Here is an 18,752-nt window from a genome sequence, read left to right as displayed (position 1 = left end):
CACGGAGGACAGATTCCACACGTGCCGCGAACATGCAGCTGCAGATGTGAGTGAAGCTGCTGCACTCCTCTCCTTCCCCTGCATGACAACACATTGGAGCGAGAAGCTGGACAGAGAAGATTCCCCACGATGGCTTTTACGAATCAGATTATGAATGCGTGCTGTAAGAGTTTTCAAAGCGACGCGCGAAACAAGCCGCTGTTTGTCCTTCTGCGCGCTTTGCACAAGTCAGCAGCCCATGATGCGTTACGGATCTCCGCAGCTGGAGAAGAGAGCGTCCCGGAGAGTTTGATCTCAGCGGCGGAGGTCGGCGACAAAAGCCGCGCAAAGCCCCTGAAGGAGATGCCTGGACCCAGCACCATCGCCAACCTCGTCGAGTTCTTCTGGAGAGATGGTTTCACCAGGATTCATGAGATCCAGGTAACCGCACGCTTTTTCTTGCATATTGTTGAATTCTTGACAAATAACTTTTAATACAATCTGGCCCTCACGTGTAGCCGATGTAGCGTGAGATGGCACAAAGTGCCGCGTTAAGGCGCTGTGTCCATTCAAACTTCTGTTTGTTAGTAACTTTACCTGCATGTAATTATGTGAAGTTGAAGTCAAACACTGGACATTGGTTTGTCTCTCATTAGATCACAAAGCCTTTCAAAGTGTCAATTACCATGACAAATCACTACTTATGTCTTTTATACAATTTAAAAATCCCTCAAGTGTCAACACGATAGAAGTGAAGTACCCGCTTCCTTACCAGAGTTAAATCAATGGAGGCGTTTCACAAATCTGCTTTTAGTGCCAGCTAATTGTTCCCACTCACTGTCTGCAAAACCCCCAATACACATCTGCTTCTCCTTTGGCACAACAAACATTTGTTTTAACACAATATTTGTTGCAGATGTTAACATGTTGTTACAGGCTCCCCTGAGCCTGCAACAACATGAAAATTGGTACAAACTCATGATGACACACGTCTTAAAATGTCACATCTATATAGCCACAACAGCCATTTTCATTTCAATCTCTTCTTAAATTAATTATTGGCATCATGGCTTCATTCTTGCTGGTGTTCTTTAATGTTTGTCCATCTCACCTTAAACCCCTTTATTAAAAAAAATACTGGTACTTTTCATTCATACTTTTTTAAATCATAGAACACACAATTTGTTCATACTTACATTTTTTTATTAATGTAAGTAAGCACATTCCTTAATTTACTAGAAATCTCTAGATAGTTTCTTCCTTTCATGTAGACATTAGTCCAGATGACACTGATAGTTGCTTGCAGTTGCAAAATTATTTAATTCCACAGGGGGTTTTTTTGGGGGGGGGGGTAGACTTCCATCATTTTGAGTTACACAATAGGGCAAAGATACAAACATAAATCCCATATAGATTGTTATCATCAAACCCAAAATTGCAGTTGGTTATCCATATCTGCGTATTTCATTTTAATTCAAGTATTGTGCTATGATTTATGATCTAGCAGTCTCTATGTACAGAATGCATGAATCAAATTTGATTTATATAAAAGTTGTCAGTCTTATGAATTGAAACAGTTTCAAACATAATTTGCATCAAAGTCAATCACTTAGGAATTGTGTCTTCTGTTTGTGATCACTTCTGCATTATAGAGGGACCACAAAATGAAGTACGGAGAAATCTTCAAATCCCGCTTCGGGCCTCAGCTGGTGGTCTCCATTGCGGGGCGTGACCTGGTAGCTCAGGTGCTGAGGGCAGAGGGTGTGGCTCCTCAGAGGGCCAACATGGAGTCCTGGAAGGAGTACAGAGACATGCGAGGCCGTGCCACAGGCCTCATCTCAGCGTGAGTCCCCTTCCTCATCCTTTCATGTTTCAGTCCTGGCAACTACATCTCAAAACAACCTAGACCAGATCATTTATTTACTTTACATGGACCTCCTGTGTGTGGGTGGGCTCAGCACAAATGTCTGAAGTTAATGATGTATGTGGGCTTAATTTCCAAGAAGGTGTCAAACTACACATCAACCTTTCATCTTATTGTCCCATGTGTAAGAACGCCTGGAAAGGGACGCTATAAGCTCCATTTCACTGTTTCTGCTGGTGTGCATGCTCTTTTACTTCTCATATTTTGAGATACAACCTTTTTGACACTAATATATGCAGTTTTGCCATAGTTTCATAAATAACAAACTAGGTAATTTCCTCCAGTGTGTGTCTGCAAATGTGTTGCAGAAATCTAAACCTCCTTTCTTTTGTTTTCTAGTGAGGGAGAAGATTGGTTAAAGATGCGCAGCGTGCTCAGACAGCTCATCATGCGTCCACGAGACGTGGCAGTGTTCTCTGGTGACATAAACAATGTGGTGGACGACCTGCTGAAGAGAGTTTGTGCCTTACGTTCTCGGGAAGCGGATGGAGCAACGGTTTACAACGTGAACGATCTCTTCTTCAAATATGCCATGGAGGGTCGGTAAAGAGGCAATGAGATTTTGTTGTGAAGGGAAGACATAAGTGATGAGAGAAGACAGACAGAAGGAAGAGTAGGGACCAAAAGATAAAACAAGAACTCCTGAAAATCCTCATATTCAGTAATATTCATGGTACCTTTGGATCTAAACTGCATAACCCTCAATGAGCAGCACCTGGTTTAGTCTTTAGTAACTTACTCAAACAAGAAACAAGCAGGGAGGGAATGATGATCTCATGTTCTTCACATGTCCCTCTCTAAGTGTGCATGTTTTTAAGGCTCCATCCCTCCTCCCTCCCATTGTCATTACAGGTATTGCAGCCATTTTGTATGAGTGCCGGCTAGGTTGTTTGGAGAATGACGTTCCCAAGAAAACCCAGGACTACATCAGTGCACTCCACCTCATGTTCAGCTCCTTCAAGACGACCATGTATGCTGGGGCAATTCCCAAGTGGCTGCGGCCTGTCATCCCCAAACCGTGGGAGGAGTTCTGTCACTCATGGGATGGCCTCTTCAAATTCAGTAAGTTGGTTTACAATGTTTCTAATTGCTGTTTTCCACTGATATGCATATAAAATTAAGAAACGTCCTCTTGGTCATGACTATCGGAAGTGTAAGGATCTCAGGACTGAGCCCTGTGGAGCACCACAAGTCACTTTCCCCTCGCCTCAAAGAGAACTGCTTAAATCTACACAGTTAAAAATTATTGAAACTATAACCCAATGAATTTTGGAGCCAGCAGGCCAGCAAACAAGAGGCAATACAGAACACAATGCTTTACTGTGTCAAATGTGTTTTGCAGGTCTATGCTCAGTCTAATTCCATTAAGTGCTCCCAAATAGATATTCTGTTACATAGGCAGACACTAGCCGGGTCATACAAAAGCCATCCCAAGATGTTTGATAACACAGAAATGATTTAAAATACATGGAAATTCTATGCCTAATCCCTTCCTCTAGTGTGGGAGCTCATCTTGCCTGCTTGATGCTTTGTTTGTTTCCTAGTGCGCTCTTCTGTGGGTTGGTGCCAAGTATTAAAAAAAAAGAAGATTATGCTATAATGGTACTAATCTTAATAAGCAGTAAACGCAGTAAAGCTTAGTTATGGTTAATATTTAATTAATAATGGCTTACGGGTGAATGGCTTCAGATCAACAGACTGGAATGTTGTTTAGCATATAAATCTATACTGCTGCAGCCTGGGTTTGTGGGAGTAAAGGATCCCTGTGTTACATAACCTGTCCACTTCTCTATTTACCCTCTTTCTTTAACCCCCCCGGCCCCCCTCCCATTCATTCATCCCAACTCCTCTTTCTCTGCTAATCCCAGGCCAGATTCATGTCGATAACAAACTGGAAGAGATCAAGGCCCAGTTGGAACGTGGAGAGGAGGTAAAGGGGGGCGTGCTCACACACATGCTCATTGCCAAGGAGATCAACATGGAGGAAATCTACGCCAATATAACAGAGATGCTACTTGCCGGGGTCGACACGGTATGTGTGTGTGTGTGTGTGTGTGTGTGTGTGTGTGCTGTCTGTGTATGTGTGTGTCTTTCCATAGAAGTGTTATCAGGTATGTGCAGAGAGAGGAGGGTTGAGGCAGTGGAGGAGTGCAGAGGTGCTGTGATTGTGTGCATTTTGCAGGAGTGGTGAATCGCACGTGTATGTGTGTCTGTCTATGCGTCTGTCTGAGTCTGTATTGAGTTTCAAGGGTTGGGTTTCTGTCGCCACAACCATGCCTGTGTATCTGTGCCAGCGTCAGGTCAGAGCAGTGAATCTGGGGGGCGGGGGGGTTACACAGTATCCCACTGACAAAGTTGTTCTCACTCAGATTTAGTTTCTTGTCATTTGTCTCTGTCTGTTAGATCCACACAGGGGGGCTTTGTCTTCTTCGCTGCCAGGCATCTGTGTTGTGTGTGTGTGTGTGTGTGTGCAAGTTTTACCACATTAGACCTCCGTCCTGCTCTGCTTGCAAATGATTCTTGACTCCAGGTTTACTGGAGTATGAAATGTGTTTGTCACATAGGACAATTAAACATGGACATGTATGTTTGACCAGATCAAACAATAGGGAGACCGGAAAGACGAGAAGAAATGTGTCTGACTGGTAGAGCATTACATAATACACTAAGAATTATGTTCCCAAGTAGTTTCCCGTGTGTGTGTGTGTGTGTGTGTGTGTGTGTGTGTGTGTGTGTGTGTGTGTGTGTGTGTGTGTGTGTGTGTGTGTGTGTGTGTGTGTGTGTGTGTGTGTGTGTGTGTGTGTGTGTGTGTGTGTGTGTGTGTGTGTGTGTGTGTGTGTGTGTGTGTGTGTGTGTGTGTGTGTGTGTGTGTGTGTGTGCAGCTACTGCCCAGTGTCTTTTCTCTGCTGTCAGATTAATTAGAATTATTGGTGTGCAGATGGAGGGGTGGGCAAGGCATGAAAGGGTGTGTATGTTTTTGTTGAACTTGTTGCAACGGCCACATCCTAGTAGGGGGCTGGCATAGCTGAGCCATTACCTGACCCCGAGGTGCATTAGCCTTTACTCAGCAAACACAAGAGCTGTCAAGACGGGTTAGCCACAGACAGAGTTATAGCACAGGCTGGGCAGAGGTGAGATGAGGGGGGGGAGAGGGGCGGGTGTGAGGAAGAGGGACGCTGTCGAGAAACTGCAAAGACAACAGAACTGGCATCGTGAGGGGGCCGGGAAGAGGAGCTAAGAATGTCATGGATCTTTGAAAATGAAGAGAATATGGCGGAGTGGAGGGAGCAAAGCCTCGTACAGCTGTGTTTTGGGGATTCTTCGTCGGCTTTGTGTGAGGTGTCGCCACACTGTGTGCCAGCTGGTGTTGATTAGGGACGAATGAGGTTGATGGGAATCGGGTGGTGGAGGAGCCGGAGGGGGAACGGGTGGATGGGAAGGGGGTACAGGGAGATAGAAGATGCTACAGAGAAAGAAAGAGACGGGGCGGCGGGGGGTGTATGCATAAGAGAAGCTACTCTTTTCATCATTAGTAAGTCCACTGGGAGATGCTGACCTTAGACTGACCTGAGGTCTTTTCAGCAAAAAAACTAGGCTATACCCTAGGGAAATGCATGAGTAACAGAAAGGTGATGAGGCCGGATGTAAAGATCTTGATAAGAATAGAGCATTTCCACATCTTGGACTCTTTCGTGACGTCTTTTGGGAAGTTTGAAAACCTGATATGTCTTCTTGTTTGGCAATTACAAAAAGGCAATGCTAGTTTGTAGTGAGATAGCATTGCTGGCAAAGTGCTGCTAACTCTTGGCCTCGTCGCTACGCTATGTGAATCAGCAGCAAACACTCCAGTTGCCCAGACAACCTGGTCCGTTCACAAGCTTCATTACAAAAGTAATGGACTGTTGAATGCATGAAATAAGAATCAAAATAAACACGTTTAATCATTAAGAAACTGAATGGCCTGTAAATCCAAACAAACATGAACACACCATTTCTAAAACCCTATTCTTTGCTTCCTTAGACCTCTTTCACGCTGTCATGGGCGAGCTACCTGCTTGCACGTCACCCACATATACAACAGCAAATCTACATGGAGGTGATGGAGAATGTAGGAGCAGAAACCGTCCCCACAGCTGACGATGTCCCTCGCCTTCCTCTCATCAGAGGTCTAGTCAAAGAGACTCTCAGGTGCAGACTGCATGGATATTTCCTTGTATAATTTCCCAGCATTCTCTCTGTTGCCTGCAACTTCCAGCAGTTGGTGTATATTGCTTAGAAACAGGCCCCCTCTCCTGTAAGCACTGATAATGTAGCAGGATAATGAATAACAGTCTTTGTGTGCCCCTCCCTGGGAGCAGACTTTTTCCAGTTCTCCCTGGAAACGGACGGATTACCCAGGATGACATGGTGGTGGGTGGATACTTCATTCCCAAAGGGGTAAGAGTGATGGCGATACAGTATATCAGATGTGACGGGAGAGAGTGTGCGTGTGTTGAAGAAGAAGCTGGACCATAAGAGGCAGCCAAAAACATTACAGTGGAACCAGATGTAACGTGATCCTGCATTACTCATGCATTTCTCTCTCCAGTACAGATGTGTGTGTGTGTGTACAATAGGCAGGCTGTTATCATGACACAATTGATATATTCCCTTTTTCTCGTCTGCTCTGATAGACTCAGTTGGCTCTGTGTCACTACTCCACATCCTTTGATGAGGAGAATTTCCCAGATGCTTCCGATTTTCGACCAGATCGCTGGATACGGAAAGATGCCACAGACCGTGTTGATAACTTTGGCTCAATTCCCTTTGGCTACGGCATCAGAAGCTGTATTGGCAGGAGAATAGCAGAGTTGGAGATGCACCTTGGTCTCGCAAGGGTAATCTGCTCACATTTTGTCTCCATATGTATCTGTAAATGCGTCCGCTTACAAATGCTCTGCACTACTCTAGTTGATGTTTGACTACTTAATCTGATTCCATTATGTTTCTCTCTGCACAGCTGATTCAAAGGTTCAACATTTGTTTGTCTCCTCTCACTGATGACGTCAAGTCCAAGACCCACGGCCTGCTTTGTCCTGCTGCCCCCATCCACCTGCAGTTTGTTGACCGGCAAAACTAGATGCATTCTTCTCTTTCTACTGCTCTTCTGTACAGTATGTGTATTACTTGTGTTCAATATTAGGGAGGATTGAACACTTTTATACTTCTTCCCTGTTAGATTACAGATAGTGATCTGAGGTTTTACTCAGGCAAAAGTTATGTCTCACCTTCCAGTGTTTTGTAGTGAGGAGGACACAAAGACAGAAGAGGACCAATAATGTAAAGACACAAGCTGTTTTTATTGGTTGATTGGACTGTTACTCCTTCCATTCATCATTTCAAAGTAATGAGTGGAATATTTTAAATTCTTACACTGTATCCTTTAGCGCACACACACACACAATTATTACTTAATCTAACTGTATTGTTTCCATTCAAGTTTGCAAAAGTTATGTCTCACCTTCCACTGTTTTGTAGTGACAAAGACAGAAGAGGACCAATAATGTAAAGACACAAGCGTTTTTTATTGGTTGATTGGACTGTTACTCCTTCCATTCATCATTTCAAAATAATGAGTGGAATATTTTACATTCTTACACTGTATCCTTTAGCGCACACGCACACAATTATTACTTAATCTAACTGTATTGTTTCCATTCAAGTTTGAGAAAGCAGTTGAATGTTGAAGGGCGACCCTGAATGTATGAGCTGTTTTTAGAGGCTTTTATTTGATCATTATCTTCTCTGCATGTTGCCAGCCAAAATACTTTCCAGGTTAACATTTAAGTTCATCACTGAAGCAGAATAATTTTAGTTCATGCATATTTTCATTGTTTTGTGTAAAGGAATCAGCTAGGAAAGGGTTTAACGTGTTGACTGTTGTTACAATTTTACACAACGGAGACATGCTTAGTAAACCTGTGTTCAACAAACTGTATTTCCACCAAATTATGTCAAAATGTGAAGGTTGTTCAGTATATTATGCAATCCAAGAAAGCAGAGCTCAACTATGAATCATATACAGTAGTAGGAGGTTTGAATGAAGGATTGAAAGGTTGGTAATGAAATGTCATGATACTGCACACAGTTTGTATCACACAGTATATTATGATAAGAGCAATGATCACAAATATAGTCAGTATTTGGGTTTTTATATTTTTTTTTTACGATTTGCATAGAGAGATGATGTATGTCAATGAACTGTTGTCTTTGTAAAGGAAAGAGACGAGATGTGGGACTGTAGCTTTATGAGGGCCGTACAGTTTTACACAGTTAAGGAAATGGAAACATTTATGTCTTTCTATTTATCTTCTTTTGTGTCCCTCTTTTGTAACCTGTAAATGTTGTACTGTAGTCCCAGTGAAACTGGGTGCCAATAAAGCTTTCTTATAATTATTTTAACATTGTGTCATTTTCTGTCTATAACTATAAAATGATAAGCCAACAGAAGTATTAAAATGAATGGATGTTCCTTTTTCTCTCTCACTATAGTCTGAGCTCGTGTTAGATCTCTGTTTACAACATGTCAATCACAGTGGCTCTTATTTCCTTTCACACAACTGCTCTTCTGCCATCTTGTCCAGGACCCAAACCCCAATTGTTCTTCGTGTGATCAGATTGGTTTTCAGTGCAATCGGAGCTGTTTTCATTGTGATCACGCCTCTTTCCAGTGTGATTGGATGTGTCCTGTGTGATCAGTAATGTTTTTGGAGTGAGCAGTCAGTGGGATCACAACTATTTCCGGTGTGATCACAGCTGTTTCCAGTGTGAACAGCATTGTCTTTGGTGTGCTTACAATTGTTTGTTGAGTAATCAGATGCGTCTTCATTGTAGTCAGACCTGTGCCGTGTCATCATGCATTTTATTTTTTTATGTAATAACTGTTTTCATTGTGCGTTTGCAGTTACCAGGATTGTTTTCAGTGTGATCATAGTCTTAGATCATAGTATACTCATAGCTGTTTTCAGTATGATTATCTGGTTTCAGTGTGATCAGCAACGTTGACAGTGAACACTGTGCGATCAGAGCAGTTTATAGTGTGATCATGTTATTTTCCGTATGATGACATGTTTCAGTGTGATAATGTGTTTGGTGTTACCAGATGTGTTTCCAGTGTAATTGTTTTCAGTGTTAGGTCCAATGAGCTATAATCAAGCTGCCTTATAAATAACACAATACATCAATTAACAATTATTCAAATATCTAATTGTCTAAACTACCTTAAAAGATTTAGACAAAGTACCCTGTTTTGAGGTAGAGAATTTGTTATAAATCCTGTCCAAACTTCAGGAGTCAGTATAGTGACTGATGAATCTGTATATAATTTGTGTATGATCTCAAAAGTCACATTTTAACGTAAGATCATAAATAAAATCAGCAGTAGACTCGCGTATAAACGGTAAGTATTTTTGTAATTAACAATAAAGCAGAGGTAGTGATCCATATCTACGGCAGTAACCACAGCTACGGTCCTATTGGTCTCGCGATATTAAACACGAGAAAAACTAGCGGAAGTAAATAGTTGCTCGATGGCACGTTAGCTCAGGAGGAGGGATAAAGTGGCAAGATAAGCGTGGATACTCCTGCTATTGTGCAGATAATATCCACCCGTAATATTCAGAACAAGGCGACCGATGCTGAGCAAATAAACTCTTATACTCCGTGTTGTAGTAACTGAAACACAACACGCGTCCGGGGGGGTCGTATATCTGCGTTTGGGCCTGGAAAGACGTATGCTCGCATTGGCTGCTAAGGCTAGCGTTGTTAACTTAAGCTAAGTTGCCTTTAGCCACACAGCTAAATGCGTGCTAATGTCAGCTGTCATCCCTGACAGACAGACCCAGCTAATGTGAACGCGGCGGTGGGAAAGCTCGTTTCGATCCAATATGATCATCGAAAACCTCGACGCATTGAAAACGTGGCTTTCTGAAACTCTGGAGCCCATGTAAGTAGCGGGAGCTGTGACTGCTGTTAGCCGGGCTGAGTTACACCGCTAACGTTAGCTTCACTCAACTATCTGTTCGTGAATAACAAAACTTATTATTGAACGCTCGTGTAGTGTTTTTACTGTGGTTTCATAGCTCCGAAGTTTTATTGGTGTGCTAACTTTGTTTTATTCCTTTGTCATTCCAGATGTGATGCAGACCCTTCAGCTCTCGCCAAATATGTTGTTGCTTTAGTGAAGAAGGATAAAAGTGAAAAGGAGCTTAAAGCGCTGTGCATAGACCAGCTGGATGTGTTCCTACAGAAAGGTAAGGAAGTTACATGTTAACTCTTTATTGTGACATTTAGCCGCTGTTACATCATGCATGTTATTGGTTTTGCATTTATTCTAGTTGTTCCACTTTTAAACTTAGCATTCATACCCAGAGGCACCTCGCCTCCATGACACTGTTGGTGGAAATGTGAGCGCCTCATGCTATGTAAAGAAAATGCAAATATGCCAACAATAAAATGTTCATGTTCAGCTTAGGAGCTTGTTCCTCAGATCATGTGGCCGTCCGAGTCTTTAAGTGTAGTCCTCTGCTTTGCTCCCACTGTCTTCCAGAGACCCAACCATTTGTGGATAAAATGTTTGAGGCTGTAAACAACAAAAGCTACCTCCCCCAGCCGGAGCAGGCGCCGTCTGCGGTCAAAGTGGAGAAAGACGAGCAGAAGAAAGACGAGGTAATCTCTGATAAGACGAAGAGTATTGAAAGGATAGCTGGTGAAACGCTGCCTTGTTACATTTGTGTTTCATTTATTCATTCATTCGAGTGTTGAGCAGTGCGAGCCAACAACTTCATGTCAGTGGCGAGCATCATTAAATATTTGAATTTCTCGTTTCCCATGTGCAGCCCAATCGGGAAGAGGATCGCGACAGAAAGTTCCCCCGGAGGATGACTCACAGCCCTCCACAGTCAGGCTCTCGCTACGGCAGAGACGGCAGGTGTGTGTGTGTGTGTGTGTGTGTGTGTGTCAATCATCTCAATTTGTAGTTTAAACGTGAATGTCCTTTGTACTTATTTGCATGTCTTTAACAAATAAGGAGAGGAGACGATCGGAAGCGGGACGATCGCTCCAGGAAAAGGGAATATGACCGCAACCCACCGAGGAGGGACTCTTACCGCGATCGCTACAACCGCAGGAGAGGCTGCAGCCGGAGCTACAGCCGGAGTCCGACCCGGAGCTGGAGCAAGGATCGCATCCGAGACCGGGACAGAGAGAGGGACAGGGATAGAGACAGGGACAGGGACAGGGAGCGAGACCGCAGCAGGAGCAGGTCCCACAGCAGGAGTCGGTCTCGAAGCAGGAGTAGAGGTGAGGACCTGATTGATGCCTGGAAAATCATGGAAGATCGGAACTTCAGCTAGACTGGAAATGGGTTTTTGAATACGCATGAGGTCAAACAGTAATAGTCTCACCGGTGATATCATTTTTGAATTTTTGTTCTGGTTTGCCAACAGAACGAGATCCAGGAAAGCCAAAATATGAGCACGATCGAGTGGAGCGGCCGGAGGGGGGCGAGGGTTTCCCCCCACCAGCCCTGGTCTCCACCGCCACTACTACACACTTCGCTGTGCCAACACTGAGCAGCACCATTACGGTCATCGCGCCTTCGCATCATCACAGCAACAGCAACACCACAGAGAGCTGGTCGGACTTCCACCCGGAGCACCCTGTGGACCGCGGCCCCTTCATCAGGGGGCCACCTCCTCAGCTGAGGAAGAGGTGCCGCGACTACGATGGTAAGATGGGGCGACGGAAAGGGCTGCCTAACATATCGCTCTGTTGTGTTTTGTTACATTACATTACATTACATTACATTACAAGCATTTGGCAGACGCTTTTATCCAAAGCGACTTACATTACATTACCACCCTACGCAGAGGGGGGAGCAATTGAGGGTTCGGTGCCTTGCTCAGGGGCACCTTGGCAGGGACTCCAACCGGCGACCCTCCAGTTCCCAAGCGGAAGCTCTACCCACTGAGCCACTGCCTTTGCCTTTGCTAACGTCTGCTTCCTGTTCCAGAGAAAGGCTTCTGCATGCGAGGGGACATGTGTCCTTTCGACCACGGTAGTGACCCGGTCGTGGTGGAGGACGTCAATTTGCCCAACATGCTGCCGTTCCAGCCTCCCCCGATCCCGGGCGGGGAGCCACAGCCGCCTCCAGGCCTCCCGCCCCCTCCGCCGCTCTTGAGCCCGCCACCTGTGAACATGCGGCCCCCCGTGCCCCCGCCCGGCACCCTCCCACCCAGCCTCCCACCCATCGCAGGTAAGAATTCAGAACTGTCCTCTCGTACTCCCAGAATTCATTCATTTGACTGTTTTTGTTTTGATTCACAATCTGAACTTGTGTCTTACCCAGGGCCCCCACCTCCTCTTCCTCCTCTACAACCCTCGGGCATGGACGCTCCGCCCAGTTCCATCACCAGCTCGGTTCCCACCATCGTCACCTCTGGGATGCGCCCGTCACTCCCTCAGCCTCCGCCGCCGCTGTTTCCTCCTGGTAATAGCGCTTTGTGTTTGTCTAAACACAAAAGTGTTTGTGTTTGTGTTTGAGAGTCACCTGGTGGATGACGTTTCTTTGCATGTCTCAAAGAAACCGTGAGAGGAATTTGCCTCACTGGCAAACGTGCTAACTTGGCCTCTCTCTCTCTCTTTCTGCCCACCAGACATCTTTGACTCGGATGTGTACAACCCCGAAGCTCCCAGCATTACCAGCACCTCCAGGCCCGTCTACCGCCACCGGGTCAACGCTCAGCGACCCAACCTGATCGGCCTCACCATGAGCGAGGTGGAGCTGCCACCCAGAGGTGCGCTTCACTTTGCTCTACACTGCAGTCCGGTGGCTTCGTGCTTTGTTGTGCGGTTGATTTGCTAAACAAAACAACCGGAAGAGGAAGTTCTCACGCACAGAGTTAAGGTGGAATAGACGGTGGTCATATGTCCGGTAGAGGAGACGATCAGAAACCAGGGTTGTGTTCATTGTGCCTCCACTGAAATGCTGCGCCACTGCTGACCTCCATCTTTCTTGTTTTTCGGACGACCCGCATGCGTAAAATGATGACAAAGGCTTTGAGTTAGAACAATGCCACGTATGAAAGTGGCCCAGACCTGATACAAACGATCAGATCTGAGAAAAGTCTGATCTGGGCCACTGAAGACCTGCAGTCTGTATCATAGGCACACATTTAGGAGCTGCAGTGTGGGATTTGAATGCATTGTACAACCAGTTCATTCTTGTGTGTTCTCCTCTCCATATCTCATTACAGAGAAGATTCCAAACAACAACATGAGGATCGTTATGGAGTCTGACCCGAGGAAGAGGCCACTTGTCTCCCACGATGGCGGCATCCTCTCCAAAAAACCATGGTTTGAGAAGTAAGGCCAACAATGCTGTAAAATAGGAGTGAATGTGTCTGTTGCTATAAGTGTTTTCAGAGAAGTCTCATTTTGTGGCGTAACGATGCGTCTTCTCTGCTCAGACACAACTTCAACAAGCCCAACCACCAGGGTTACCACAAGAGACCCCCCTTCATCTCCTCCAACGCCAAGCTGCTGGTTCGGCAAATTCCCCCCGAGCTCAACAACATCAGCAAACTCAACGAGCATTTCAGCAAGTTTGGCACCATCGTCAACCTGCAGGTCGGTCACTTTAACTCTGCTCGAGGTTGAAATTCGCAGCTTTAACGTCGAGACATTTTAAAGTAGTAACCAATAACAATAAAATGATTGTTGTCAGGTGGCCTTCAAGAACGATCCAGAAGGCGCACTGATCCAGTTCGCCTCTCCAGATGAGGCCAAACAGGCGATGCACAGCACCGAGGCCGTTCTCAACAACCGCTTCATAAGGGTGTACTGGTTCAGAGAAGACGGAGGCGACGGAGCCGCTCAGGGTCAGAGCCAAACTCACTCTCAGCTGCTGCCGCCGTCACAGCCAGCCATGGTAAACGCTCGCGTGGCTTGAAATGGGAAAGACGCATTGGCCTCATTGGTTTACGATAACGGCACCGCAACGGAAAACTGTCAGAACTAAAACGTACGTCTCCTTTTACATCCAGCAGCCCCCAGCCACGGCTCTGAAGCAGTCGGTCAAAGATCGCCTAGGACCAATGCCCGTCGCCAACCCTGAGCCCTCGCAAGACTCCAGCATCGCCTCCCAGGTGTGTGAGCAGCACTGGCCGGAGAGTGTGTTTTCTCCCATATGCATGTGAAAAGTGGAATTGGCGTATAAATGTTAAATATTTCTTCCTGTTTTATTCATGCAGAATCCCTCTAAAGTCAAGGACGCCTTGGGTTTCCCGATCAAACCAGCCACTCCCGTAGAGAAGGTCGGAGTCTGCTCCCCTTCCAGCACACATTTACCTTTGGCGTCTTACTGTATTTCTTTCCCTTCTATAAATTGTATCTGTGTGTGTTTCAGGTGTTTTCCACCTCCATGGGCCTCACAAAGACCGTGTACAATCCTGCTGCCATGAAGGCGGTGCAGAAAAACACAGAGGAAGCCATGAAGAAGAAACAGGTGAGAGGAGGGAGAGGCTGCCGTGTTGAGCCGTGTTGATAGATCCACTTCTCTTGCCAAGAAGGTGCCTGATTATTCCACTTAATAACATTCACAGGAAGCCCTGAAACTCCAGCAGGACGTAAGGAAGAAGAAGCAGGAGATACTGGAGAAGCACATCGAAACACAAAAGGTGAGATACTTTGGGAAGGGGAGTCTTAATTAGCACTCTGTTGCATCGCGGGTCTCGTGTCCGTAGGAACACTACGGGAACACGTCTGTTTCTTGATCGCCCTCGCTCGTCGTGCTCATTCCCCTCTGCCCCTTCCGCAGCTCCTGATTTCCAAACTGGAGAAGAACAAAGCCATGAAAGCAGAGGATAAAGCCAAGATCATGGAGACGCTGGGCACATTAACCAAGAGCATCACCAAACTACAGGAGGAGATCAAGGGGATCTCAAGCAGCAGTGTCGGCAGCAACAACCCACTGAGGATGGCCAAGAGCAAGGCCCAGGTACTCTATGCAACACACACACACACACACACACACACACACACACACACACACACACACACACACACACACACACACACACACACACACACACACACACACACACACACACACACACACACACACACACACACACACACACACACACACACACACACACACACGTCATTAAAGCAGAAAGCTACAGGTTTCTCAGTGTCAATAGATGAAACGCGTCCTGCCTCTGTCTTCATCTGTGTCCTCTGAATGTGTTCAGGCCCAGAAGGAGCTGCTGGATGCAGAGCTGGACCTGTACAAGAAGACTCAGGCTGGAGAAGACACGGCTCTGCTGAAGATAAAGTACACACAGATGCAAATAGAGGTAGAGACTCCATCTTTTAATGGGGTGGGAATACTGGTTTGGAGAAATGGCTTCTAGCTATTTGCCTGAAAGTGTGCGGTACACACCTGCTGCCACTAGGGGGCAGTACTGCATTGTAACACTGAGAAGAGACGTGTGGAGCATTTTGAGTGTAAAGCAGGAAGTGTACTTGTGTTTTAGGAGTTAGTTAAGTGTAGAGTTGGTTCATGTTGTTGTGAGTGTTTGATGAAGTCCTGGTCTGTCGGCTCCATATTTCTGCTCAGTCTGACTCTTTACGTACGCCTTTCCTTTTGTTTCCACCCAGGCGGCTAAACGGGGGATCCTGGGTCGAGGGCGGGGCATGCATGCGCGGGGCCGCAGCTCCCTCAGGGCACGTGGCCGCGGCACCAGAGGACGCGGGAGAGGCGCGCACCTTCACGCAGTCGTGGACCACCGGCCTCGAGCGCTGGAGATCTCGGGTTTCGCCGAGTTGGACCGCGTCGACCTGCTGCCTCACTTTGCTGTAAGTTATCTTCCAACCGGCTCACGGGGAAATAATGACTTAATGAGGGGATTGAACAAATATGGACTTTTCTAAAACCAGATGAAAGAGCGAACACACACATTGTAGAATACTTTTGCAACACAACATGGGAATAAGAACCTCTGTGGTCTTTCCTTAAAAAGGTCAAACGAAGCTGTTGTAGATCTCCTGACAGACATTATTCTTGCTTCTAAGAATCTGATCTCTGCTCCCACACTAATTACCTTTACCAGATGGAATGACGCAAATATCCAGGGATACACCACACATCAGTAATACTGCCGACTTTCCCAGCCAAGTATGTCAGCGTTAAGGGTCCAACACAAAGCTGTGATGACTTCTGGCTTCTCCAGCCTAGTTTCCCTCCTGGAGACAGAACAGTGTTCCAATAAAGGGGCAGTCATTTTGTAACATTAAAATAATTCCAGCTGGGTTTACAGTAAATGTGTGTTAGTCTGTGATGGAATATGCGGCGCTTCTTTAGTATCAGAGCCTTTTTGTGACAAAGATGCAAACAGCGCCCTCTGGTGAATTAAGCTGCATAGTGCACCTGAACACCAATGATGCAGAGTCTTGTTGTGGTTCCTGTGGCCTTCTTACTCATGAGGTCAGGAAATGTAACAAGCCAAACAGTGAAGCGAGCTGCTCTCTAATGTCAGCTGCCCCCTCTCAGCTCCTCTGGAAGTTAACAAATGACATCATAGCGTCATAAAGGGAGTTTAATGCACACCTTTTTTGTGACCAACATTGTGTGTGCCCAATATTTCAGCAATTTGGAGAGATTGAAGATTGCCAGATAGACGAGCAGAACCTGCGAGCTGTGATCACCTACAGGAGTCGACCCGAGGCCGAACAGGTGCGTCGCCTACCAAGCTAAACCTAAACGTGTGCCTCTTCATTATCCTGATATCCCGATGGTTTAAAGGTCTCTCATGCTTTGTTCATGTACAGGCGGCTGTTCATGGAGTGAAGCTGAACAACCAGAGTTTACGTCTGTCCTGGCACAAGCCTGTGACGACCCTCAGCACTGTGGATCCTGACGAAGCAGAACCAGAGGAGGAGGAGGTTTGTGGGATCTTCACTCACTTTGTCTTCATAGATGTTCCTGTGGTGAAGTTGTGTGTTTTATCTTTACCCTATAAAGATGAGAGGCTCTCATCAGGAGAGTGTTCTCACTACACCGGTAACATAATCCAACATAAACTGGGAATGCTTAGTATTATAGCATTGTTTTCAATATCACACCAGTCCAGCATTTCAAAGAACTTTCATCAATGAGGTTCTAGTCTGAAAACACTAGAGGGAGCTGTTAAACATTAAAGCAGGGCTTGCTTCATGTGGCCATTACATGTCATTATTGGTGTCTGCTGTTTACCTGAGGTGGAGTTTTACACACACACACACACACACACACACACACACACACACACACACACACACACACACACACACACACACACACACACACCGAAGCTGAAAATGAGTCCCACTGCAGCCCTCATTAGCAGGTTGGTGCAGGTCGAGAGGAGCCGACCGACACTCGGGCTGAAATGTCTCTGCATTCAAAGATGCCAATCTTTCACTTCAACCTCGTGTCTGAATGGTGTGTGTGTGTGTGTTTCTCTTCCCGTCAGTACCTGGAAGAGTCACTGAGCGATGATGCGTTGCTGCAGGATGACGATGAGGAAGAGGACGACAATGAGCCTCGATCCTGGCGCAGATGATCGCTCAGAGGCCCCACCTACTGGGCTGCCAAACAACTGTTGCTACACTTTTGTTATTTGAAGGCTTGTTTATAATGAATTAGTCATGTTTGACTTTGGATAAGCTTTTCCCCATCACATATGAACTGACTAAGGATTTGTGCAAGTTTGATTAATTTTAATGTGTTTACCAGTTTCAACAATTATGAGAATTTTTTTTTTCCCTTTCCCTTTTTTTTTTTTTTTTGATTTTTGTTTTTCCGATTCTCTTAAATCATTGAAACAGTTCTGTAACTTTTTTGTTGCTTTGGTTCTTTCAGTATTGATAGTTTTGTTAACTTTGAAATAACCCATTTGGTTTAAGTTGCCAGAAATCAAACCCCTGTGCTGTGACTTCACTGACTGACTTTCTGTTACGCAGAATAGACGACCGGTAAAATGCTCATTTGTAAATATTTTATGTCTGGATTTTAATGATTTGTATGAAAGCTTTGCTTCTCAGTTCTTGGCTTTACTTTGAATTGTAAAAAAAAAAAAATAAAGAGTTGAAATGGTCTGGAAAAAAAAAAGCTGCACAAAAAAAAGAAAGAAAAAAAAAAAGCAGCACTAAAGAAAAGAGCACTCCAAAAGAGCTGAACAAAGACCATTTCAAAAACAAAAACAACTTCCTCCTCACATAAAGAGCAAAGTCCATGTTGAGGTCCGCCTCAAAGTTCCACCCAAACTTTATTTTTTTAAAGCATGTTTAAACATCAATATTTGACTGCAGTATTGGTGTAAATGCTGAGGTAAGAACATGAGCCATTTCATTCTTTGTCATCATGAAACATTTCTTATGACTGACTGAAAGTTTATCTCCTAATTCCTAACAGTGTTATACCTCATTAATGATGACATGTTTGTTTGTGCTGCAGGCAGCGACGCTGGGCCGGAGCCAGGAGAGCAGCACTTTCCCCCCAAAACCAAGAAGCATTTAAATGTTCATCTGAGCCCAGTGGTGTTTACTGTCACAGTGTGGGTGTGTGTGTGTGTGTGGGTGCAAACCATCTGCTGTAAACATGCAAAATAGTTTTATATCATTTTTAAATTAAACCTTTTTTATTGAAAATGTTGACCTTTGGTATGGAACTAATTCTTGCCTGTTAATGTTGCATGTTTTCAAATTTTGCACTCGGTTAACTGAAGGACCGGAAAAGATTTAGGTAATAAACAAAAACTCAGTCAAT

The 18,752-nt window shown here is 45.2% G+C and overlaps 2 protein-coding genes across 5 annotated transcripts; both read left to right on the top strand.

Moving 5' to 3' along the window:
* Positions 1 to 22: 22 nt before the first annotated feature.
* Positions 23 to 7,324, top strand: cyp27c1 (cytochrome P450, family 27, subfamily C, polypeptide 1). The gene is made up of 9 exons (XM_076156036.1): positions 23 to 420; positions 1,632 to 1,822; positions 2,243 to 2,442; positions 2,756 to 2,965; positions 3,772 to 3,935; positions 5,925 to 6,091; positions 6,262 to 6,340; positions 6,577 to 6,780; positions 6,903 to 7,324. The coding sequence occupies exons 1-9, from the start codon at positions 130 to 132 to the stop codon at positions 7,020 to 7,022; spliced, it is 1,626 nt and encodes a 541-aa protein (XP_076012151.1). The 5' UTR covers positions 23 to 129; the 3' UTR covers positions 7,023 to 7,324.
* A 2,126-nt stretch (positions 7,325 to 9,450) lies between these two features.
* On the top strand, positions 9,451 to 18,142 carry rbm26 (RNA binding motif protein 26). 4 transcript variants are annotated; one of them, XM_076155320.1, is made up of 22 exons: positions 9,451 to 9,887; positions 10,076 to 10,194; positions 10,491 to 10,609; positions 10,780 to 10,871; positions 10,971 to 11,242; positions 11,389 to 11,670; positions 11,955 to 12,197; positions 12,291 to 12,431; positions 12,598 to 12,738; positions 13,198 to 13,306; positions 13,411 to 13,570; positions 13,668 to 13,871; positions 13,990 to 14,088; positions 14,194 to 14,256; positions 14,349 to 14,447; positions 14,545 to 14,619; positions 14,760 to 14,939; positions 15,196 to 15,300; positions 15,605 to 15,802; positions 16,593 to 16,679; positions 16,775 to 16,888; positions 17,458 to 18,142. In XM_076155320.1, exons 1-22 carry the CDS (start codon positions 9,829 to 9,831, stop codon positions 17,545 to 17,547), a joined length of 3,051 nt encoding a protein of 1,016 aa, XP_076011435.1. In that variant the 5' UTR covers positions 9,451 to 9,828; the 3' UTR covers positions 17,548 to 18,142. The 4 variants fall into 4 exon arrangements, with proteins under 4 accessions (XP_076011435.1, XP_076011434.1, XP_076011433.1 ...); XM_076155319.1 differs by having other exon boundaries at positions 13,987 to 14,088; XM_076155318.1 differs by having other exon boundaries at positions 11,955 to 12,431.
* The last annotated feature ends 610 nt before the right edge of the window (positions 18,143 to 18,752 follow it).

This window comes from Genypterus blacodes, unplaced genomic scaffold (genome assembly GCF_046128005.1).
Source record: "Genypterus blacodes isolate CSIRO-AG114 ecotype Tasmania unplaced genomic scaffold, CSIRO-AGI_Gbla_v1 ptg000067l_1, whole genome shotgun sequence".
NCBI lineage: Eukaryota > Metazoa > Chordata > Actinopteri > Ophidiiformes > Ophidiidae > Genypterus > Genypterus blacodes.
This window is presented reverse-complemented; position numbering and strand designations above follow the sequence as displayed.

What these genes read in the sequence shown, in the direction of transcription:
- cyp27c1 (XM_076156036.1), top strand. Translation starts at nt 130, where the DNA reads ATGGCTTTTACGAATCAGATTATGAATGCGTGCTGTAAGAGTTTTCAA. An exon ending in CCAGGATTCATGAGATCCAG is followed by an intron (nt 421 to 1,631) that starts GTAACCGCACGC and finishes TCTGCATTATAG; the next exon opens with AGGGACCACAAAATGAAGTA. An exon ending in CTAGTCAAAGAGACTCTCAG is followed by an intron (nt 6,092 to 6,261) that starts GTGCAGACTGCA and finishes CCCTGGGAGCAG; the next exon opens with ACTTTTTCCAGTTCTCCCTG.
- rbm26 (XM_076155317.1), top strand. Translation starts at nt 9,829, where the DNA reads ATGATCATCGAAAACCTCGACGCATTGAAAACGTGGCTTTCTGAAACT. An exon ending in ACTCCAGCATCGCCTCCCAG is followed by an intron (nt 14,089 to 14,193) that starts GTGTGTGAGCAG and finishes TTATTCATGCAG; the next exon opens with AATCCCTCTAAAGTCAAGGA. An exon ending in TGGCCAAGAGCAAGGCCCAG is followed by an intron (nt 14,940 to 15,195) that starts GTACTCTATGCA and finishes GAATGTGTTCAG; the next exon opens with GCCCAGAAGGAGCTGCTGGA.